The following is a 20153-nucleotide window of genomic DNA, read 5'->3' on the forward strand; positions in this document are numbered from 1 at the left end:
CCGAAGAGAAGATTCAAGGACTCCCTGGAACAACATCTCAGCCTTGGCCATATTGATCATCATAACTGGTCTACTCTGGCCTCCAATCGGGAGGTCTGGAGACACACCATCTATAACGCTGCTGATGCCTTTGAGAACGCACGCAGGATCACTCTCAAGGAGAAAAGACAATGCAAAAGGAATTGTGTCTTGCAGAATATACCATCTAAGGAGTCTTTCTGCTGTGCCTTTTGCAACCAGACTTGTCTATCTCATATTGGCCTTTTTAGCCACCAGCGTGCTTGTAACAAACATGGGTAGAGTCCTCCCCAAATCTTCGTTTGCGAAGCCTAGCCATGATGTATATAAATATCTGAAAATTTCAGATGAGAGTGATTTTGTAGGTTGTTGGTAGTTCTAAAGTAAATAGATATTTAAAACAGCAAGAACAAAGCCCTGTGTAGCATTTTAGCATTTTGGATGACCAAATTCAGTTAAATGGGCCTATTTAAGGTATTTCAGAAGTATTTTACTCTGATGTAATGTGATGAATTTGAAGAAATGTGTAAAAGTTTACTTCATGTAGAACATATATTTTAAAACTATTCCTCACAAAATTTAGGGTAAAGTTGGTGTTACATGTAGAGCAAATGCTAAAGTGTATTTTTCTTACTATCTAAAGTGTATAGGTTTGGTGGTGGATTCAGAAGCATTGCATGGTATTTAGGGTGTTACTTGATATAGAGTAACTTTATTTTGTGTGTTATTTCCTCAAGACTGAGCTGGATGTCTGCCAAAAGGCTGTTTGTTATTCTCTTAAAACACAATAATGAATATCAAGATTTCAAGAGTAGTTAAAGCTCTTGTCCACCCTGACAAGCTAATGGAGCAAGACTTACCCTGAGGGCATGCAGATTTTCTCAAGAAGCTTCCAAAAACAAAGCAAATCTAGAAAGCAAAAAGCCCCCACACCTCCAACTGTCTGAATATTAAAGTCTTGGTTGGGAGGGCGTAAAGCTGAGATATGTCAGGAAATGGGAAATGAACTGAAAATATGGCGCTGTCAATGTTCAATATATTTCTTGTGGTGTGTAAACTGAGAATTTTTTGTGTCTTGTGGTAAAAATCTCTTGTGGGGACTAATGAATGAAGCTGTTAATTTTTCCATTATTGGTCAGAATCCACGTGTAACCTTTCAACAGCAAGCCATTTGACAGTGGGTTTGTTGTGTGACGTACCAAGGTACAGTTCTAGGAGGAGGGAGCTTGGCTGTGTGAGGGAGGGTGTGTGAGTGCCTGTGCTGCTGCGGGCAGGAGGGAGACCTGGCATGCACACCCTTCAGCAACACTGAACACAACCCTCTTGTGTCTTTTTTTTTTTTTTCCTATTCTGGTACACATAAAATTAGGGGGGGAAAAAGGCTACAAAAGACTTTCCTTGATGAAGATACATTTAAGAGTTATCCTCAGAATACAAATGTGATGCTTAGACTGTACTCTACCTTGATTTCATGCAGTGTCTCAGTGGTTACTGGAGACATACTCCTTGACTTAAGTTGAGGGTGTTTCATTTTAGTCCTATGACTAAGGGATAACTAATTAAAATGAGCTGTCTTTAAGGATGCATCATGTCTTTCAATTCTGTTCATCTTTAAATTGTAGGTTACTCACATGATACCCTGTGTGTTTCTGTACTGAGCACTTGAGTCTATAGTGTTGTGCAGCCAGATGAGTGGGGGAAAAAAAGATTAATTTAAATGCATCTTACGGTATGGAAAAAATAAAAGACTGTCTTTTTTAAAGTAATTATCTTTAGAATATTTGTTGCGATTTTTTTTTGTTTTGGTTTGGTTTTTTTCTTCTTTTTTGTTTCTTTGTTTGCTTGTTTGGTTTGGGTTTTTTTTTTTTTGTTGTTGTTCAAGGAAGAACAATGCTCCCAAATAATTTGATATCTTTGTAACCCTAAGGTATTGTACTTACCATCTATATCTATTTTTGTGTGTGCATGCATGCTATTTTCCCCTAATTAGATACCGTTTGAAATGAGAAGGTAACACTGGCAGCTTAACAGAATAGTGTTTTTGCAGCTGATAATTAAGGGTTTGTTTTATAGCCTGGGATGTGCTTGGAGATGTGGGAGTACCAGAAGATATGGGATAGGATTGGAGGTATGTCCCATTGCCCAGTGTCGGAGCTGCCTGCGAGCTGTGTGTCCAAGGGTTAATTAGTTTCAGAAACAAGCCTGGACCAGCTCTTCCATGATGCACTGAAATAGCTCTTCTTTGCTCTTTTAGGAAGGTGCAATAGGGAGGTACTACTGTTTCATTTGGCAGCTACTTTTTGTGCTTCAGTCTCTCAAGCACTGTGCATCCCTGAAAGCAGAGGTCTCTCCTCCGGAGCTTTCAGAAAGGCTGTTTCGTGGCTCAGTCACAATGTGTTACAGCTCTGTTTGGTGTGGATAAAAGAATATGAAAAACAGGGAAAGAGACTGACAAGTGTTTTTTGAGAAAACGAATTGTGCTGAAATGCTTAATTATATGTATGTGTATATATATAATATATATATGGAAATTCTGAACTAGAAAATAAAGGGTTTAATTTCCTTTTATTCTTTCGTGCTCTTCTGAGAGCGGGAGGTGCTCCCCATCTCAGCTCAGTTACTGTCTGCATTTGCCAATTGTAATCTTTTAATCATGATCAAGCAAGTGCTTTAATAAGACTATATAATCTCATGTTTAGTAACACATACTCGTGTTTCTTTTGATCTTATCAGCCTAGAGATTGCTTGAGGCTTGCTGGCAGAAAAGAAATCAGGAGCTTCTAATAGCTGAAGTGTTGTAGGTGTAGCTGAACTGGCTCCATGCCCAGTAAGGTTCTGACAAATTGTTCTCTACATTGTCATAAAGCCTGTCAGTTTTAAAGCAGAAGCAGTGTTGCATTGCTTCAAAAGTTATTTGATTTCAAGTAGAAAAATAATAATTTTGGGGATGACTGCAGTTATGATGAGTTTTTGCCAATACTTTTGATTGCTCATGAAATTTTCTCCAAATATGCTGGATTTCAATTACAGAAGGAGATAAGGTATTATAAAGGTTTTGATTTGACAGGATTGACTACAGAAAGAAGGTAAAACATTGCGTCACTTGAAATGTCCAGAAAGAGATGGTTCCATTTCAGGATTTCCAATTGACATATGTGTTTTGGAATCACTAGAAATTTGAGTGTATTTTCCATAAATCCTTATGCTTAAGGCCATTTGCCATAAGTCCTTACCCTTTTGTACAGAAAGAAATTGCCTGTTTTCAGCATAGAATATCTTTGTTTTAAAAACTTCAATAATGACATTTCTGTGCAGGAATTAATTGTGTGACTTCTTTAATAAGCAATGGCAATACTGAAAATTAAGTAGCATATTTTTGCTGCTTACTGCAATTCTTAGTAATTGAGGGGTGTTCCTAATAGAAAAATAAGAGGTATTATAAAAAGCTATAAATAGAAATTAAAAGTAAGTAGATCACAATTTTTAATCAGTGTGTAAAAGAGGTATTATATGACTTCAGAATAACCAGACAGTGCCACACTTTGTCTGTAGGTAGCTGTACCCAGCACATACACACAGTAGTATTTGACGGTTGCCTGTGTTTCATTAGAGCACTGTCAGATCTTGGACTTGGAGTCTCATTTGTTCCAGACCTGTACTTGCTTGAAGAAACTGAGAGTGCTTAGCATTCGCCCTTGGCTTCTTCTGTCTCCATGGGGGATTGAAATACAGGGAGCTTGTAGCATGATACAGAGATGGTAGCTGAAAACACCCTGGCCCTGTCTAAGGGACTGTTTAGTGCTGTGAGGTGCCATCTGTGAGGCAGCACTGGCCTTGGAGAGAGGAGCAAGGGACTCGGAGACACAAAAAGCTGGAGGGTTGCAGTAGGGCTGGAGCTGCTGCAGGATTTGGGAGTATATTCCTTTCAGTCTTCACTGTATTTTCACTACAGTCTTAATAAGTCGTTTGACAGACCTGAAGTATATATTTTGTCCACTACTGAAATTTAAATAAAAGTAAGGGATTCACGACCATTTGCTAAGGTGTGTACAAATGCATGTTTTAGTATATGTAGTGCGTTTGTTTTAAAGACACACCTCAGTAATACTATTTTTATGAATGCTGATGCCACAGGAAACCATATAATCATCTAGTGGAATCCGGTGGGGTTCACTGGCCAGCGAATCTCACCACATTGTACATCGAGTGTACACAAACCAGTCTAATCACAATTCATTGGTTAATCTCGCTAACTGGAGAAAAAGTTGTCATTTTACTAGCCTGACTTTGACAGACTTCATGTTCTAACCATCATTTGCAGTCATTTCTGCTGAATTAAAGAATCGTCTTTACTCAAGCAGGCTCTTACAGTGGTACTTCAGCCACCTCCCTGTCTTCTCTTGAATAATCTCAAAGCATTAAGATACTGGCAGCTTTAGTTTTATTACACGTTTTTGTAACCTGGGCATTGAGTTGCTTGTTGTATTTGCCTCTTCTGGAGTTTTTTTAGCTCTCTGACTGGTGACAGTAGAGTTGTGCTCAGGAGAATCTACTGTGCTTGCCTGAAAAAGATCAGGAGTTTAAGGGGTGGGGGAGGAGTGATGAAGGTTTCAATAAAAACCTCACCAAGTGATTTTTACTTAGTTGGGACGGTAAGTAGAGAAGTGATGTGGAGAGCAGGAGAACTAATTCAGTGCTCAGAAAAACCACTTGCCAAACCCATTGCGCTGTGTCAGTGTAAGTGCTGTTCGTGGCAGTGATCTCTGGAGGTAGAGCTGATGCTCTTGGCACCTTGTGGTTTTTAGGGCTGAAGTTCTGCCCTTTAGTCCCTTATAGGTTATGATGTAGCTGTTCTTTAAGAACTCTTGTCTCAGCTAATGATGACTAATTCCATCAGGTAATTGTTTACTGTGGTAATTTCTTGCATGAGGTGTTAAATAATGGTAGAAAATAACTATTTATATTACTAAGAGTGATTAGCAGATCAGATTTTAAGAGGCTGAACATAATGTAACACTTGTTTTCATATAAGTTCTTCTTATACAGCTTTTGGTATCTTTAGTGTCTTTTAAATAACTTCTGGTATCTTTGTCTAATTACTCAGAAAGACTGTGATTTCCATCCCCTTTAACTACTAGAAAATTACTGAAAAATGTATGCTTTTTAAACTAGCTATTTTGTTATTGGAAAAGAATAGCATATGTATATTATAAAAGCAGTTAATTGATTAGGATGTTATGTGTGCAGGTGGAAAAGAGATATTCCATGTGTATATATTTCTTGGATCATGAAGTACAAGACCATGGCATTAATCTGCATAGCTAGTTCCATTTTAATTTGTTTTGTTTGGTGTGGTTTTTTGTTTGTTGTTTTAGTTTTGGGTTTGTTTTTTTTTTATTGTTAGAAGGGGGTTTACTTAAGAAATAATGTTAGTGATAAAAGCTGTAGAAAACATTTTTATAAATCCATAACACATCCTGAAATAAAATTTAGGAACCACAAGCTAGTGTAGCTCGTGGATTTACCATTACTAATTGATGGTTTGGGGGATTTTTTGTTAGACTGATTAATATGAATGGGAAAAAACAAAATGGCTTTTGGACACAACAAACCCTTCTTCATGTTTGAAGTAGGGGTAAATCTGAAGAATAGATTGTGTAGTCAAAAGTCCAATGGAGCATCTCCCGTCATCCTTGGTAGTGTTAACTGATGTAATAAAAGGTAGTACAACTACCTTACTACTATTCAACTAGGTGTATAAAGGTGAAAGGGGGCTTATAACCTCTAGCAGCAGAGACAGCAGTAAACTCTTCTGTGGAGGAATGGCTTCTTTTAAGGAATAAAAAAATGTGCAAAATAGTTGGGTTTTTCCACATCATATATTTTGAGAGTAAAAAATTGTGACCACTGTACAAAGCTCCTAGTTATATTTATCCCAGTTATATATCTTACTTGTAACTTTGGAATAAATTGGCCTAAGTGATAATTACTGGGGGCTTCTTTTAGCTGAATTTTTAATTTTTCATGATTTTTACAACTAAAAGTTCCCTCAGACCTTACCTGGCAGTTTGTTTTTCTGTAGCACACAACCTCCAGGAAGTAGGAGTAATAATTTTTTTTTTATCAAGTGTAGCTGTAGCTCTCACATACATTGCAAAGTGGTTGATCGAGAAGGTGATGGTTTTCAGGCATCCTGAATGCGCTGGAAGTCCAATGTGGATGTGCCAGTGGTTGAAGCTGCCTCAGGTCTTCTGTGAGCTGGATATGTAAGACTATTCAGTGTTGAACTGTAGCTCTGACACTCTGGATGCTTCTACCAGCTGATATCACTGATCTGATCTTTTAGCTCCTCCTGTCTTAATTTAGATAGATTATGTGTATCTTCAGGGCTTTTCCTTTTAATTACAACGTCTGAGTTACTTTATCACAGTCTTCAGTCCTACTTATTATTTTGGCTGTACAAGAGAACCACCAGCCTCCAATCAGAGACTTTTTGTACCCCAGGAAATTGGACTGTAATGGAAATGCTTAAAGAAAATGCACATAACCTTAGGAACGTAGGAAAAGTCTGAGTACACAAGACTCAAGTAGTTTTGATAGTTTTAACTGTTATTTTTAGTTTCTCTGGTCCAAGATTTTTATCTGGCTGTGAGGTCAAGTTATTCAAGTTATTTGTGAGTTACTGGATCTGCTGGTGTTACTGGGTCTGCCAGTGTTCCTAGGACAGCTGGTAACCACTGTCACCCAGAGCTTTTGTTTTGTGCTCAGTGCTGGGTACTGCCAGATGTCACTTCCTGATACTGGTTATATGAGAGCTAAATTTTCTTGGAAAAAAATTAATTCTGGCTTTGTCAGCCAATAGAGATAAAAAAAAAAGTATCAGTTTTGTCAGCAACTTTCCTCTTTTTATATTAAGGTTTAGCATAGTACAGTGAAGTGTAACGTAATCAGTTAAATTACAGTGCTCACCTTACATACCAACTATGCTAACCTGTCCTTAAATTCACTTAATATTTAGAATTATATTTCTGTAGTACTTAATGTTTTTTCCCTTTTTTAATGCAGTTTTAAAAATCTAAAATACGTGTTGCATATTGTACTGAGGATGTTACAAAAAAATTCTAGACTAGAGAAAACTTGAAAAAAAGGCTTATTTTGAAAGCACCTTAGATTTGGACCATGGCCACCATTTGCCTTCTGTTTCTGCCATAATTGTGCTATGATAAGGCAATCCCTGGGCTTTCCATTTTGAGCTGTGCATTTCATGTAGAAGAGTCTTGTTTAGCTGCACATCTTGCTGTAATTCAGTTGGGTGAATATTGGAGATACCCTGTCAAACACGCCCAGAGCATGGAGAAATATTGTTTACCTCACTGATCTTAAACACCTCTGATAAAGGAGATTACACAGTCTCCCAGGCAACTTGTCCTGGTTTATCACTTGCCCTGGAGAGAGAGCTCTTCCTCTTATCTAACCAGTACTGTCTTTGCTGTAGGTTTAACTCTGCCTTCCTCCTTCTGTGCTCGATGAGACAGATTTATCAGTATATGATAATTATGTGAAAGTAGTTGTCATACTCATCACTAACTACCTCTTTTATAGTTTCAGAGGTTTCCCAACAGTCATACCCTCAAGTCTGTTATTTCCATCGTAATCTTCTGGACTGGTTTGTTTTGTATATGCTTTTCTTTAACACTGGTGTCCTTAACACTGTATTTTGGGGTGGTGCTAGCATCAGGTCATTAGTGTGATGTCTTATATCTGCTTCTACAAGAGTCTAGTATTTTACAGTGCTTTCCACAGCATTGCTTTGCTTGTGCCTACTTATTTGCGATGTCTGGAATTTGTTATACTCTTGCATGCATACCTGTTGTACTCTTGCCTACACAATTGTTTTTTATTCTGGTTTTTTATGTACATGATTTTTGCTGCCAACTACTTCATATTTGTTTTTTATTGAATTTCATCTTGTTGACTTTGGTCAGTTCAATCACTTTCCATCATTTAAATCATTATTGAAGAGGGAGGCAAAACCTCTTCGGTGACCTCACTTAAAATGCCTTTTAGTTTGATAATGAACTGCTTACTATGGGAGTTTTCTCCTGCAGTGTTTTTGAGCAGCTATGTGCCCACTTACTTAATTAGCATAAGCAACTGCCACAAAGGTACATTAAAGTTCACATAAATTACACCTGCTCCTTTCCTTAAAGCATCTGTCAAAGAAGAAAATTACAGTAGTTTAATTTACTTCTTTATTGTGTTGGTTGCTTCTTATCTTGATGTCTAGAAGTTATAAACTACCTATTTCAAATAGTTTATTCTAGTATCGTTGTGGATATTAGAAGTGGTATAGTTGACAGTCTAATAGTCCCTGAACTTCTCATTTACAAAAAGTTATATCGGTTTTCTCCTTTCCACCTGCCCAAGATCTTCCACATCTTATTTTTTTCAAAGAATATTTTTAAGTTCTGGACAACATCTAGAAATTATAGATGCTGATTAAGCAAGGCCTTCAAGTATTTTCAGTTTCCAGATTTTACTAGTAGAATTTAGATTATAGACAAAATGATGATGGGTGGATCGTGAGGTGGGTTGAAAACTGGCTGAACTGAACTGGCAGGCTCAGAGGGTTATGGTCAGCAGCACAAAGTCAACAGAAGGTCAGTCACTGGTGGTGGACCCCAGCAGGTCATACTGGAGTCGGCAGCATCTTTATTATATGACCTGGATGAGTGGATAAGAGGCTTTACCCTCAGCAGCTTTGCAGGTTATACAAAACTGGGAGGAGTTATTGCTGCACTAGGTGTTTGTGCTGCCATCCAAAGGCTGAAGAAATGGGCCAGAACTGGGGGTCCTGGTGGATACCAAGCTGAACATGAGCCAGCAGAGGAGGCCAGTTGAGTAAGGTGATTCTTCCCTTCTGCTCAGCGCTGGTGAGACACATCTATAGAGCTGTATCTGGTGCTGGGTTTCCCAGTACAAGGCAGACATGGACATACTGGAGAGAAGGGCCACGAAGATGATTAAGGGCTTGGAGTATCTGTCATACAAGAAGCTGCTGGGAAAGCTGGGGTGCTTTAACATGGAGGAGAAAAAGCTCAGAGGGCATCTTAATGATGTGTATACATACTTGTTAGGTTGTTTTCAAAAAAAGAAAAAAGGGCAAGAAAACATTTAGTGAAGTGAGCATTTTTAGTATGTAAAGGCATACTTGGTTTTTTTTATTGTTTTGATTTGTTTCCCCCTGCCCCAAAAACTGGTTCTTTGCCATTTCTCACTTATTTCCCAATATCATTGCTCAGGCTGTCAAGCCTTCTTGTCCTTTCTGTCTCTCAGAAGTAGCATACAGAGAATTGGTGGTTGTTGTTTGGCTGCTTAAATATGGTTTGAACTTTGGAGGATTAGGGCAAATCTTTTTAAGGAGAACTTGGGTGTAATTGATCATTACCATGAAAGAGGTGAAGATATATACCATTGCCCTCACTTTGCCCTAATGATTTCATATAAAATGATTTCAGATGTTCACATTTTTGTTGCAGAATAATAAAATATGATAGTACTGGTGAAGAAAAAGTTAAAAATGGGTAGTTTACACAGCAGACGTTATAGTGTCTTGTGTGACCTAATTTTAAGTCACATGTCAGAGGACTTAAAAAAGGGAAATGGTGTCATTATAAGATTTTTAATTCTCTGAAAGTCATTGTAAACATTTCCTATTCATATTTTTATCACACTTTCTGATCTGTATGAATGTGCAGCAGCCTACTGTTCTAATAACCTTCAAATATGCACCTCTGTCAGCATTTCCATTTCTTCTTACATAAACTATCTGTATCCTCTCGTGATCACAACTTCTTCAACCCTTGGAAATAAGTGCAAATATTTTATGGAAGACTTTAACTATCTCTGTACGGTTTTCGCCTCCCGAATGATGGTACAAATATGGGCCAGTATATCTGGAGCAAAACGGTATTTCCTCACCAGTGAGTTGTATCTAGCAAAGATAGGCAGGTTCTTAACTTAAAGCCTGGTGTAGTTGTTCCTGAAACAGCTGTATGTACAAGCAATTCTAAAGTCAAGGTACAGCAGCTTGTTGGTATCTTGAGGAGGATGATGGGTTCATCCTTTCTGCCTGTCTCCTCTCCTTCCTTTTCTCCTGTGACTGCTCCACTGCATTTACACTCTTCCAGTGATTTCTTTATCTCACCAAATTGGCAGAAAACTCTCCACAGCGTTGACTTAATTTGTTTCCTCCTTGAGTTCATTTTGCTCAGCATTTGTGAGTCCCTGTGTAGGTGGCAAGGAGGAGGTAGGAGCGCTAAGCCCCAGCACAGAGGATGTGAGGAAGTGATAGGATGTCCCCTTCTCAGTGCTGGAGAGCTGCCAGGTTTGCTCAGTGCCTCTTGTATGATCACGCTGATAATATAGAGCAAGATGGGATTGTTCGAAGTGAGTTTAAGACTAAGGAAAATGACTAGAAAGGATGCTCTTAGTCGGGCATAGAATTATCTACTCAAACTTGCTGAAAGCAGTTCAGCAGAAGCACCTATCCATGCCTTTTAAACTGTAACTAGCAATATGATATTTGAATAAATCACAAAAGCGAAGACTGGCAAAATATAATGTTTAAATTTCAGTTCTAGTACTTTATTGCTTAAATTCTGTTGTTTTGTAATTATTTTATTCCAGACTGTTTTAAGTGGTACCATTTGCTGTGTCTGTTGTCCCACTGCCCTGGTTTGGATTTCATATTCTTTTAGCTTCTACAGGAACAACTCAAAAGTCCCCTGGAAACAAGGCAATCCTGTTTGATGGATTCAGACAAGCTTTCATTCTGGCCCATCAAGCATATAGATAAAGTGTAACTTTTATAGTAATGGTTGTAAAATCTTCATGATCCAGAACAAGCAGTAGTAGTGTGATGGTTTGTGTAATAACACTCTTTCTCCTTTTTGTAGGTCCTTTTGTTCTGCATCACAGCTGCTCTGTTCATGTTCTTCTTCAGGTATGTTGCTAGTATATCTATTTATGTTGTAAAAATTATTTTAAACAGTGTTTCTTAGAGCTTACTTGGTTTTTGGTGTTCATCTCAAAACTTTTATGTTCTCAACTCCAACTTTCTGAATTGAGTGGAGTGCTTCTGTGGCATCAAAAACCCAGTGCTTTGAGCATAATTGAACTTAAAGGGGAAATGTTGAATATTATTTGTTAAATCTTCTGGAGATTATACTGGTTACTTAGGGAGTCTCATCTCATACTTATGACTCTGGAGATCTAACGTTGCATAGTACAAAAACAGCTGAAATCTTGCTTTTCATATATGTTCTCACAAGTTATGAGTTGTATTCCTTTTTTAAAACATACAGTAACGGGGGTGGATAAGACATTCATTTTAATTACTTTTTTCTCTCTCACTTTGCAAAATATGTCATTTGCCTTGTCACTGTTTCCCTTTAAATAGTAGACCTCTCAAATTTTATTATATCTCAAACTGGAAAGTTGCTTTTCAAAGTAACCTTTGACTATAACCCTTTGACTTAGAATTTTCTGTGGCACATAGCCATGTATGGTTCTTCAAGCTGTATGATCCCCTGGTAATTGCAAAACTCTGGAAGCTGCGGCTTGTTTTTTTTTGTAATTCCATTACTTACGGATATTGGCCAAGAACAGTCTGTGGATAGAGGAGGGCTGTTAATTTAGAGGATTCGAAGAAGCATTCCTCCTTTCATCTATAACCCATTAAGAACCTTGCATTGGCAGTCTTCTTGCTTTATTTTCTTCTATGTCCCAGAGTTAAGCTATAACAACCTCAGAGAATTTGACTTACAGGTTTGAGGTTAGGCACCTGTCTGCATGAATGCTGATCAAACAACTCAAAACATTAAAATTCTGGTCAAAACTATAAATATTGTATGATTTTGGAGGAAGCTAATTGTCTTTATGTCTTTGGTAATGAACCAGTGTTTTAGAGAGAATCTGCAAGTTAAATCACAGAATCCTAGAATAGTTAGAGCTGAAAGGAAGCTTCAAGATCATTTAGTTCTAACCTCCCTGCCATGGGCAGGAACACCTTCCACTAGACTAGTATTCATAGCCCCATCCAGCCTGGCCTTGAACCCTTCCAGAGATGGGGCATCCACACCTTCTCTGGGAAACCTCTTCCAGTGACTCACCACCACATGGTATCTCACATTTAAGAATTTTGTCTTAATATCAAATCTAAGCTTTCAGTTTGAAGTCATTACCTCTTGTCCAGTCACTGCATGCCCATGTAAAAAGTCCCTCTCCAGCTTTCCTGTAGCCCATTTAGGGGTAAGAATTGATGCAGACCCTAGAGGTATTTGGTGAATTTTCCCCTAATCTGACACAGCAAGACTGGCAATTGAATGGGCTCCAAACCGTTTTGTCTTCTAAAATTCGTTGCTCCATGCTAAGGTTGATGGATATCCTGTTGAGCAATCATCAGCAATATTTAACTCCTTTTGTCTTTGTGTTTTAACCAAGGAATTAAAATAGAATATCAGGTTTAGTTTAATTCTTGGGGGAAGAAAATCGGTTTGTAAACACCAACAAAAGTGCTAAGACAAGATAAATTTGTAAAAAATAATTAGCACAGACCAGTTTTGGAGGGTTTTTTTTCTTAGAGTAATGAGTGTTGTGAATAGAACTTCTTCACAGTGGTTCATGTGCTACTTTTCTAAAGAAACCAGATAGATGGGTCTGGGTGAAAATACCTCTGGGCATGCACAGAGTCTACTCAACTGCTCATGGAGAAGAGACAGCAGAGAGGTCACTTGATCAGCCCACAGTTGTTGTATGTTCGTCTGGACTGGCTGTGACTGTGGGTTAGTTGTTGTCTTAACCCGTACATGAATTAATGATTGATCCCCTTCAGTAAGATTTTGGACAGCCCTTGGAAGAATCCTGTGTGGATCCATCCAGAGTCCCAGGGGAGGCAGTCTTCCTATCTGTTGGAAGCAGAGAATAATTGGGAGAGTCATTAAACTGCATTTCCTGTTTAATGGCTCAAAATCACTTCAACGTTTTTCCTAATCATAAGAGGATCAAACTGACAATATCATGTTCATACTTTTGGAATAAACACCTTCAAAGTCAGATCTGCTTGGCTTATAGAATATATTCCCATTGACTATGAAACACTGTTTACTGTTAACAAACCTTTACCGACCTGAAAACCAGAAAATTCTATCTTGTTTTGTATTTAATCTGTTTCCGAAGTGTCCTCCCCATTTTTTGTCCTCCCCACCCCACCAAAATATCCAAAAAGGTCTGAGTGCAGTAGCAGTCATGGTCACCAAGGTCATATAATTCCTTTCATCATTAAACATAAAATCCTAGTATCTAAATCGTGTAATTTGAAGCTTAAAACTTTTCTGAAAGAGACTTAACATAAGTCTACCTCTATGGTATGAAAATCTGACTGATGCTTGGAAGTCAGATGTTGCAGGGAATAAAGGCAAAGTAGTCTTTTATTTTCTGCCTTATCCAAGGTTATCAGATTCTCTGAGCTTAAAAGTGATGACTCTACCCAGTTGGTAGCTCTGGTAGGCACTGCATTCCTGGAAGGTCCAGTTTTAATTAAACCTGGCTATTATTTCTGCTCTGGGTAATTTTGACCTGAATTATTGTCCCTGCACAGCTTGTGCCGTGGTGCACAGTAGCTGGCGTTGGCACTGTGAGGCAGTGGTGGTGGTTGGGATAAGCATGGAAAGCAGAGGTGCTCTTTAGCATTCAGATGGACTTTGCTCATTTTTAAGTGGCTGCTTACCAGCATGGCTTAAGGTGATGGTTTATGAACCTAGGAGATGAAGAGTTATTTGAACTGGAAAGTTCAGAACTGTTTTCTTTGTGGAGGAATTGAGATATATCCTGTCCATCACACAGCTTCCAGGGTATCTTTCAGGTTGCCATGTTAGCAGCAGCCTGTTGACTTTGCATTTGAAAGCTGAGTGCTCTCGTTGATAGTTATCCATTAAAAAACAAGAAAATCAATGTGGCACATAATTAATTGCAGTATGATCATACCTCTCCTTTAAGGTGGGTATCTGCCTGCCTTCATTGTTAGGAAATAGATGTATGAATCTTAGACTATGGAAGTATAGGCATTGTTCGTCTTGATTTATTTTCCTTTTCTAATAAAATGATTTTTTTTTCAGTATCTCATTATAATGTCTATCTTGCATTATTTTCTAAACAAATTCTGTAATAGAGGTCTGTTGGCCAGGCAGATGTTTCACACTAGTTGAAAACTTCACCATCATGAGCCTTGATATTTATCACTGGAGTTTCTCCCAAATTTTGTTGGATTGTTTGAACATAATTGCATCTGCTACAGGACAACAAGAAAAAGAAGGTGCTAAATCTCAGGAGTTAAGAAGTGAGGTTACAGAACTGAAATGGTAGAAGAAAAAAACCAGGAATAATTACTTCAGAATTGATAAAGTGAAAAAGAAGTCAGAATGAAATGTAAATTCAGAAGAGCAATATGAAAAGGAAGACAGCAGGAAGAGGGAAGGAGAAAGTGACTGAAGAGGGAAAAAAACAAGATCATGTCAGCTGACAGGGCAAAAAATAGAATAATAAGCTAGGAAAAAAGCAGCTGAAATGCAGATGATAGGTTTGCAAGCAACAGAGTTATATTTACAGAGAAAGCATATTTTAGTTAAGTATTTTTTTCTTTCTTCTCTTCCATCCTCCTCTTCTTGTAGTTTTCTCCTAGCTTAAACCTCTGTTTTTTCTCAAAATGCTTCTGTTCCACTCCACTGGAAGTGATGAAATTAAAATGTGTTACTCATTTGTGGGTAACTGTGGAATCTGACATATGTATATTTAATTCACAAATATAGGTAACCACAGTTGGCACAGGATTCTTCCCCCTTACACCCATTTTGTTCTAAAACACTTAGATACTGAAGTGTGTCTGGGGGCGAGAAATGTTCCTATATCTGTAGGAATTAATTGTTAGGTCTCATTGAACTCCGGTGGGGCTTAGTATTCACTGCTTACTCAAAAAAAATAGTAGTTTGTGGTGTCATCTGATGTCCTGTATGATTTGTTTTAAAATGCACCATTCTTCAAGTGTCTTGTAAGAAAAGCACACTTTTCTTTAATGCATCTATTTAAAAAAAAAAAATTAAATTTGCATTGAATTAAACTTATGGGTATAAAGGTTTTGGTTATACCATGGTTTCATGCCATTTTATTTCAGTCTGGATAATTCATGGTACTGACTTTCTAGAATACTCCTCTAGAATAATTGAATAGAATGAAATAAAGAAGTAGGAGGATCCTACAATACGTAAAATAAGTATTTGTAAAATGCAGTTGAATTGTTATTTTAATAGCAGTTCTATTTTGAATATTACACTGGGGATTTTTTGGAAGGGTGATGTAATGGGTGTGCTTTTATGTGTTTGAAGAAATCCACAGAATATAAAACTTGCAATCTCTGTACAAAAAAAGGAACACCTACATATAAATCCTATCCATATAAACATAGAAAATCCAGCAATTTTTGTGAATATGTGTTGGCAGACTACAGTACTGGTTGCTATAGTAGTTAATCCTTAGACCATGTACTACCAATTTATAATATGCACATGTTAATTCATCTACTCTGAATCCTAGAAAGGAAAGTTCCATGTATGAGCTGAAACTAGCTATTATGGGAAGCTGGATGTTTCTGATGATTGATTGATCATAAGTTGAGGATGAAGGCTGCCTTCTCTAGAGATAAAGTGTTATTTTCTGAAACAATAATTTTGGGCAATCAGAAGTTACTGCTGTGATTTCACAAAGCAGAACATCATGTTTTTCATAACTCAGTATTTGTATAGCTCACAACAGAAAGCTCTTGATCTCTTAATGTCATTTACATATTATGTACTGATTAAAAATGAATAATGAACATCTAAGAAATGCAGATGCAGTGTCATATACTGCCACTAAGTATATGGAGTATTGAAACTTGTGTGAAGTCACTGAAAACCTTTAAGAAAGGTCCTTTTGTTTGCAGAGCCCTTTATGCTATCTCATTAAGGAAATTCTAGCCTCCCAAATTACAGCTATTTGCTCTTCTTTCCCTGTGAAACACATATCCTGTAATTTATTCAGTATTTTCTATGTGATATTTCAAAGTGCCTTTATTTTCTTTTAAAAATGTGTGGTACTAGTACCATGTTATTGTCTTGTTTAATCACCTAAACTGCCTTTTGTACCAAAGCAACTACTTGAAAGATACTTTTGCCTTATAATTCTACTTTCTTTTTTACAGTAGAATGAGCAAGCTTAATAGTTGGAGTTGCTGTTACATGGATTTAGTATCAAATAATCTTCCCCTCTTATAAGGATTATTTTGAAGTCTTTAACGTTTGCTGTAGAATTACAGGAGTACATTAAAAGTCCTCTGCTATTGAATTATTAGGTAATAAATCAGAAGAAAAAAAAACAGATGGGGATTTTTTTCCATGTTTATATATGTTTTTTACTGTCCTCATATAAACATCTCAAAGTTAGTGATTCAAAGCATTGTTTTGGTAACTGTCATGAAACTTGATTTCTGAGGTATTTTGGATGACCTGGTGAGTAGATGAAAACATGCAGCCTCCTAAGAAATGCTATAAATATCAGTTTGCTTTATTTAGTGTGAGCAAAAGTAAAACACGGATTGCGGGAGGGAGTTGGGGATGAGAAGATAACTTCCTGGGCTGACTCGGGCACTTCTGCCAGAGACCTACTGCTGGACTTGCTTAGGCTGGGTTCAAATGCAAATATGGGTAGAAGGGTCAGATAATCCATCTTCTGTTTATCTACCAGTAGATAAAAAGTGAAAAGGGATTTTTACTTTTTTGTTTTCATGAAACTTTTTTTATTCTCTCATAGGCTTTTACTAGACTTCCTCTGCATTTCAGTTTTTCTTTTTTTTTTGTCCCTTAAAACTTGCAATGCCATATAGTACTTTTGGGTTTGGTTTGAAGGGAAGTTTTGTGGACTGCCAAGTTTTGCAGAGCTCTGGTCTCAGCTCTCTGCTGCATTCAGAGGAGATGGAGGCTGATCTCCCAGGCTAATGCTGGGTACTGACCTTAATCTCAGAAATTATAGAGTTAAAGATGCATTTTAAGCAATTTTTTAAGTGCAAGAACTCGATATTATTAGATTTTTGTACAGGTAAGAAGAATGTCTGGACCTAGAGGTTTTACAAAGAAAATGTATATTAGGGTGGAAAATTTCAGTGTCCAATGGGATTAAGGGGGGGCATCTTTATTTGGTTTGTGACCTCTTCTGACACTCTCACACCTTCATCAGTCATTTGCAGTGGCTGCTGCTCAGTGTCCATGAGCAAATGACACTTTTGCTATTTCCATGTTCTTATATTTGCAAGTGCAAATCGTTGTTTCTCACCTGTTCATTTGGGTAGTACTGGAGGAATAGGACAATAATGGTATTCATGAAATTAGAAGAAATCAATTTTGATTTCCAGTCTAGCATTAAAGAGAATCTTACTACAATTAGATCTTTAGTGGGGTCTGTTTTCAAGATGTCTTCAATTTTAGGCACCTATCTGAGATATTTAAGTTAGGAAATAGGAGGGAAAAATGGACAAGTCAAGAGAGCAGTTCCTATCTTGTGTAGGTTTGATTTATGTTGCAGAGCAGCCTCTCTCTAACTGATGATGTAGATGATTGTGCACCAAACTTACTTGTATAATTCTAGGTGAAATAAATCTAGGTTAACATCTTTAAAGTTACCTAAAAACCATACTAAAATTATTCTGAGAGATGGTAAGTGTTTAGAATTAATGAAATGCTAAGATAGAATGATTCTATTTTTTTTCCTAACTTATTCTGCATACATGGCCCATATTATCCTTCTATTTCATGGACCCATTTTTAGGACCTTGTGTTCTACTAATAAGAGTGAAAAAAGGAAGTGGGGATATATATATATATATATATATATATGTATAAAAGTATATATTTAAGTATTGATTTTTTTATTGATTATTGCCAAAGTTTTTGAGTGGAAATTACAAGAAAAAGACTTACTGGAACAAACTGCATTCCTGCGTGAAAAAAAATGTGAAATATTTGAAAATTTACTTCTGAGTTCTAAATAAAATTGTTATAATTTCTACAGTAATATAAAGTGCAAAACTGTAGTAAACTGTGTAGTCTCTTTAGATCCTTGTCAAGAGTAAAAAGAGAAAGTATTTATACCTCTTTTGTGTCCTACAGATGGATCTTAGGAACTGGAAAGGCAGTTTAAATTTGCTGTTGTTTGTTTCTGTCTTTCAAAAATGCATGTCAATTTGGTAATAGCATTTAAAATATTCCTTTAAATTAGAGATCTGTCATATAATGTTAATTTTACTAAGGTTTTTTTCCTAGTACCTTTTCCTGAGAAAGTATGTGCTAACAGTATAGTAAGTTTAGTGATTAAAATGTAACATTTAATATTAATATTTACATTCTGAATATACATGTTTGTGATATTGAAATGTTACTAGAGTGTTGAAATGTTACTTATTTAAGATACCAGGAGTAACTGGACTAATTTCCTGAAAATATCCTGAGAGAAAAGTTTTGACATTTTGATGATGATTGTTAATTGTGTGATACCTGTTGCATTTGAAGTTTCTCCCAAGGAAATGGCTACCACACGAGCTTTTAACCCTTATACTTGTTATTTTGTGGTCAGCCATGGTATGGCTGCCATGCCAAGCCAAGCAATGTCATGATGTCCATGCCTTATTCCCAGGTATAGGTTGCAGAGTGCACATCCATATACATCATAGGAAACAAAAGCAAACCTGAGAGCCTCCTCTGCAAGATTTAAATGTTCAAAGGGATAAGCATAAATATCTTTACAATATTTCAAACATTCCTTTTGATAGTAAGATCAGAGCAGCAGTTACCTGGTGCTGACCTGTGCCAGTGCCGTCTCTGCCTCCCCCCATCCCAGCCAGCAGCTCTGCAGTCTCTCCTGAAAAGCAGGTGAGAGGATAGGAAAGGTGAGGTAGAGTCCACAACAGTGGCAGTGTTATTGTCAGCAGGGAGAGATGATTAGCATCGCTTTCCCAGAGTTGTGATTGATTGTTGGCAGTGGTGGTGGGAGCTGAGGGGAGGGAAGGGACTGGGAGGAGGCTCTGTCTGGGACTGTGTGTGGTGGGAAAAGGGGTGCTCCTCTTGAGTACCTTTCAAAATGTTTTTTTTCTTTGGATCCCTCTCACTCCTTTGACTTTGTATACACTTGAGGATGACTGATGGGCTATGCTGAGTTCCAAAACTGCCTGCTTCCCCTTTACCTGCTCCTGTTATTAGATGCACTGCTTGACCAGAGAAGAAAACAGAAACTTGAGGAGGAGAGATCAGACAGTGTCCACAGTGAAGGAGTAAGAGGCCAAGCCTGTTCTGGGTTTTGACCTGCCATGAACCGTAACTAAAGGAGTAGGAGAACATGGATGATTGTGTATTAGGGCTGTAGTGCAGCTTTGTGTCTTTAGTTTTACTAAAGCTCTTAGTATTTATCATGGAATCATAGAATGTTAAGGTTTTGGAAGGGACCTTAAAGATCATCTAGTCTCAACAACCCCCTGCCATATGCAGGGACACCTCTCACTAGATCAGGTTGCTCAAGACCCCATCCATCCAGGCATTGAACACTACCAGGGATGGGGCACAACCTCCCTGAGCAACCTGGACATATTTTAAAGCATATTGGATCATCCAAGTAACTAATTTACAAGTTACTAGGTAATTTTTTTTCTTTTTTTGTTTCTGCCTCCTGATCTAACAGAGCAACATTATATGCAGTTGTGGCACTCTGTGTTCAACTCTGTTTTTATATGCCTAAACAGTACCTAACCTTCAATATGCTCAAATGATAGCCTAGAATAAAGGGGATCATTGTCCTTTTGACTTCTTAAAAAAAGTCAAATACTGCCTTGAATCCCTTGAACCACCTTTCTTGCTATAGGAGGTTTACCAGTCTCAGTACACTCTATTTTTCATTTTGTGTTTCAAGTTGAAAAAGTAATAGTGGATTGAAATGAGTAGGCAGGTATTTTATTGTTGTTTTACACCCTTGTCTTCAAACTACCCCTGTTCTTTCAGATG

At 37.5% G+C, this 20153-nt stretch overlaps 1 protein-coding gene across 2 annotated transcripts in view; it reads left to right on the forward strand.

Annotated features, from left to right (window-relative positions):
• The window catches only part of TMEM135 (transmembrane protein 135), a 172764-nt gene that overhangs the window by 99078 nt on the left and 53533 nt on the right, over nt 1–20153 (forward strand). For both annotated transcript variants that reach the window (XM_029960946.1, XM_029960947.1), the window contains one exon: nt 10977–11023. In XM_029960946.1, coding sequence (XP_029816806.1) covers nt 10977–11023 — 47 coding nt within the window. The remainder of the gene's footprint in view (nt 1–10976; nt 11024–20153) is intronic.

The sequence above is a fragment of the Manacus vitellinus genome, unplaced genomic scaffold (assembly GCF_001715985.3).
Source record: "Manacus vitellinus isolate BGI_N305 unplaced genomic scaffold, ASM171598v3 scaffold_2_pilon, whole genome shotgun sequence".
In the NCBI taxonomy this organism is placed as follows: Eukaryota; Metazoa; Chordata; class Aves; order Passeriformes; family Pipridae; genus Manacus; species Manacus vitellinus.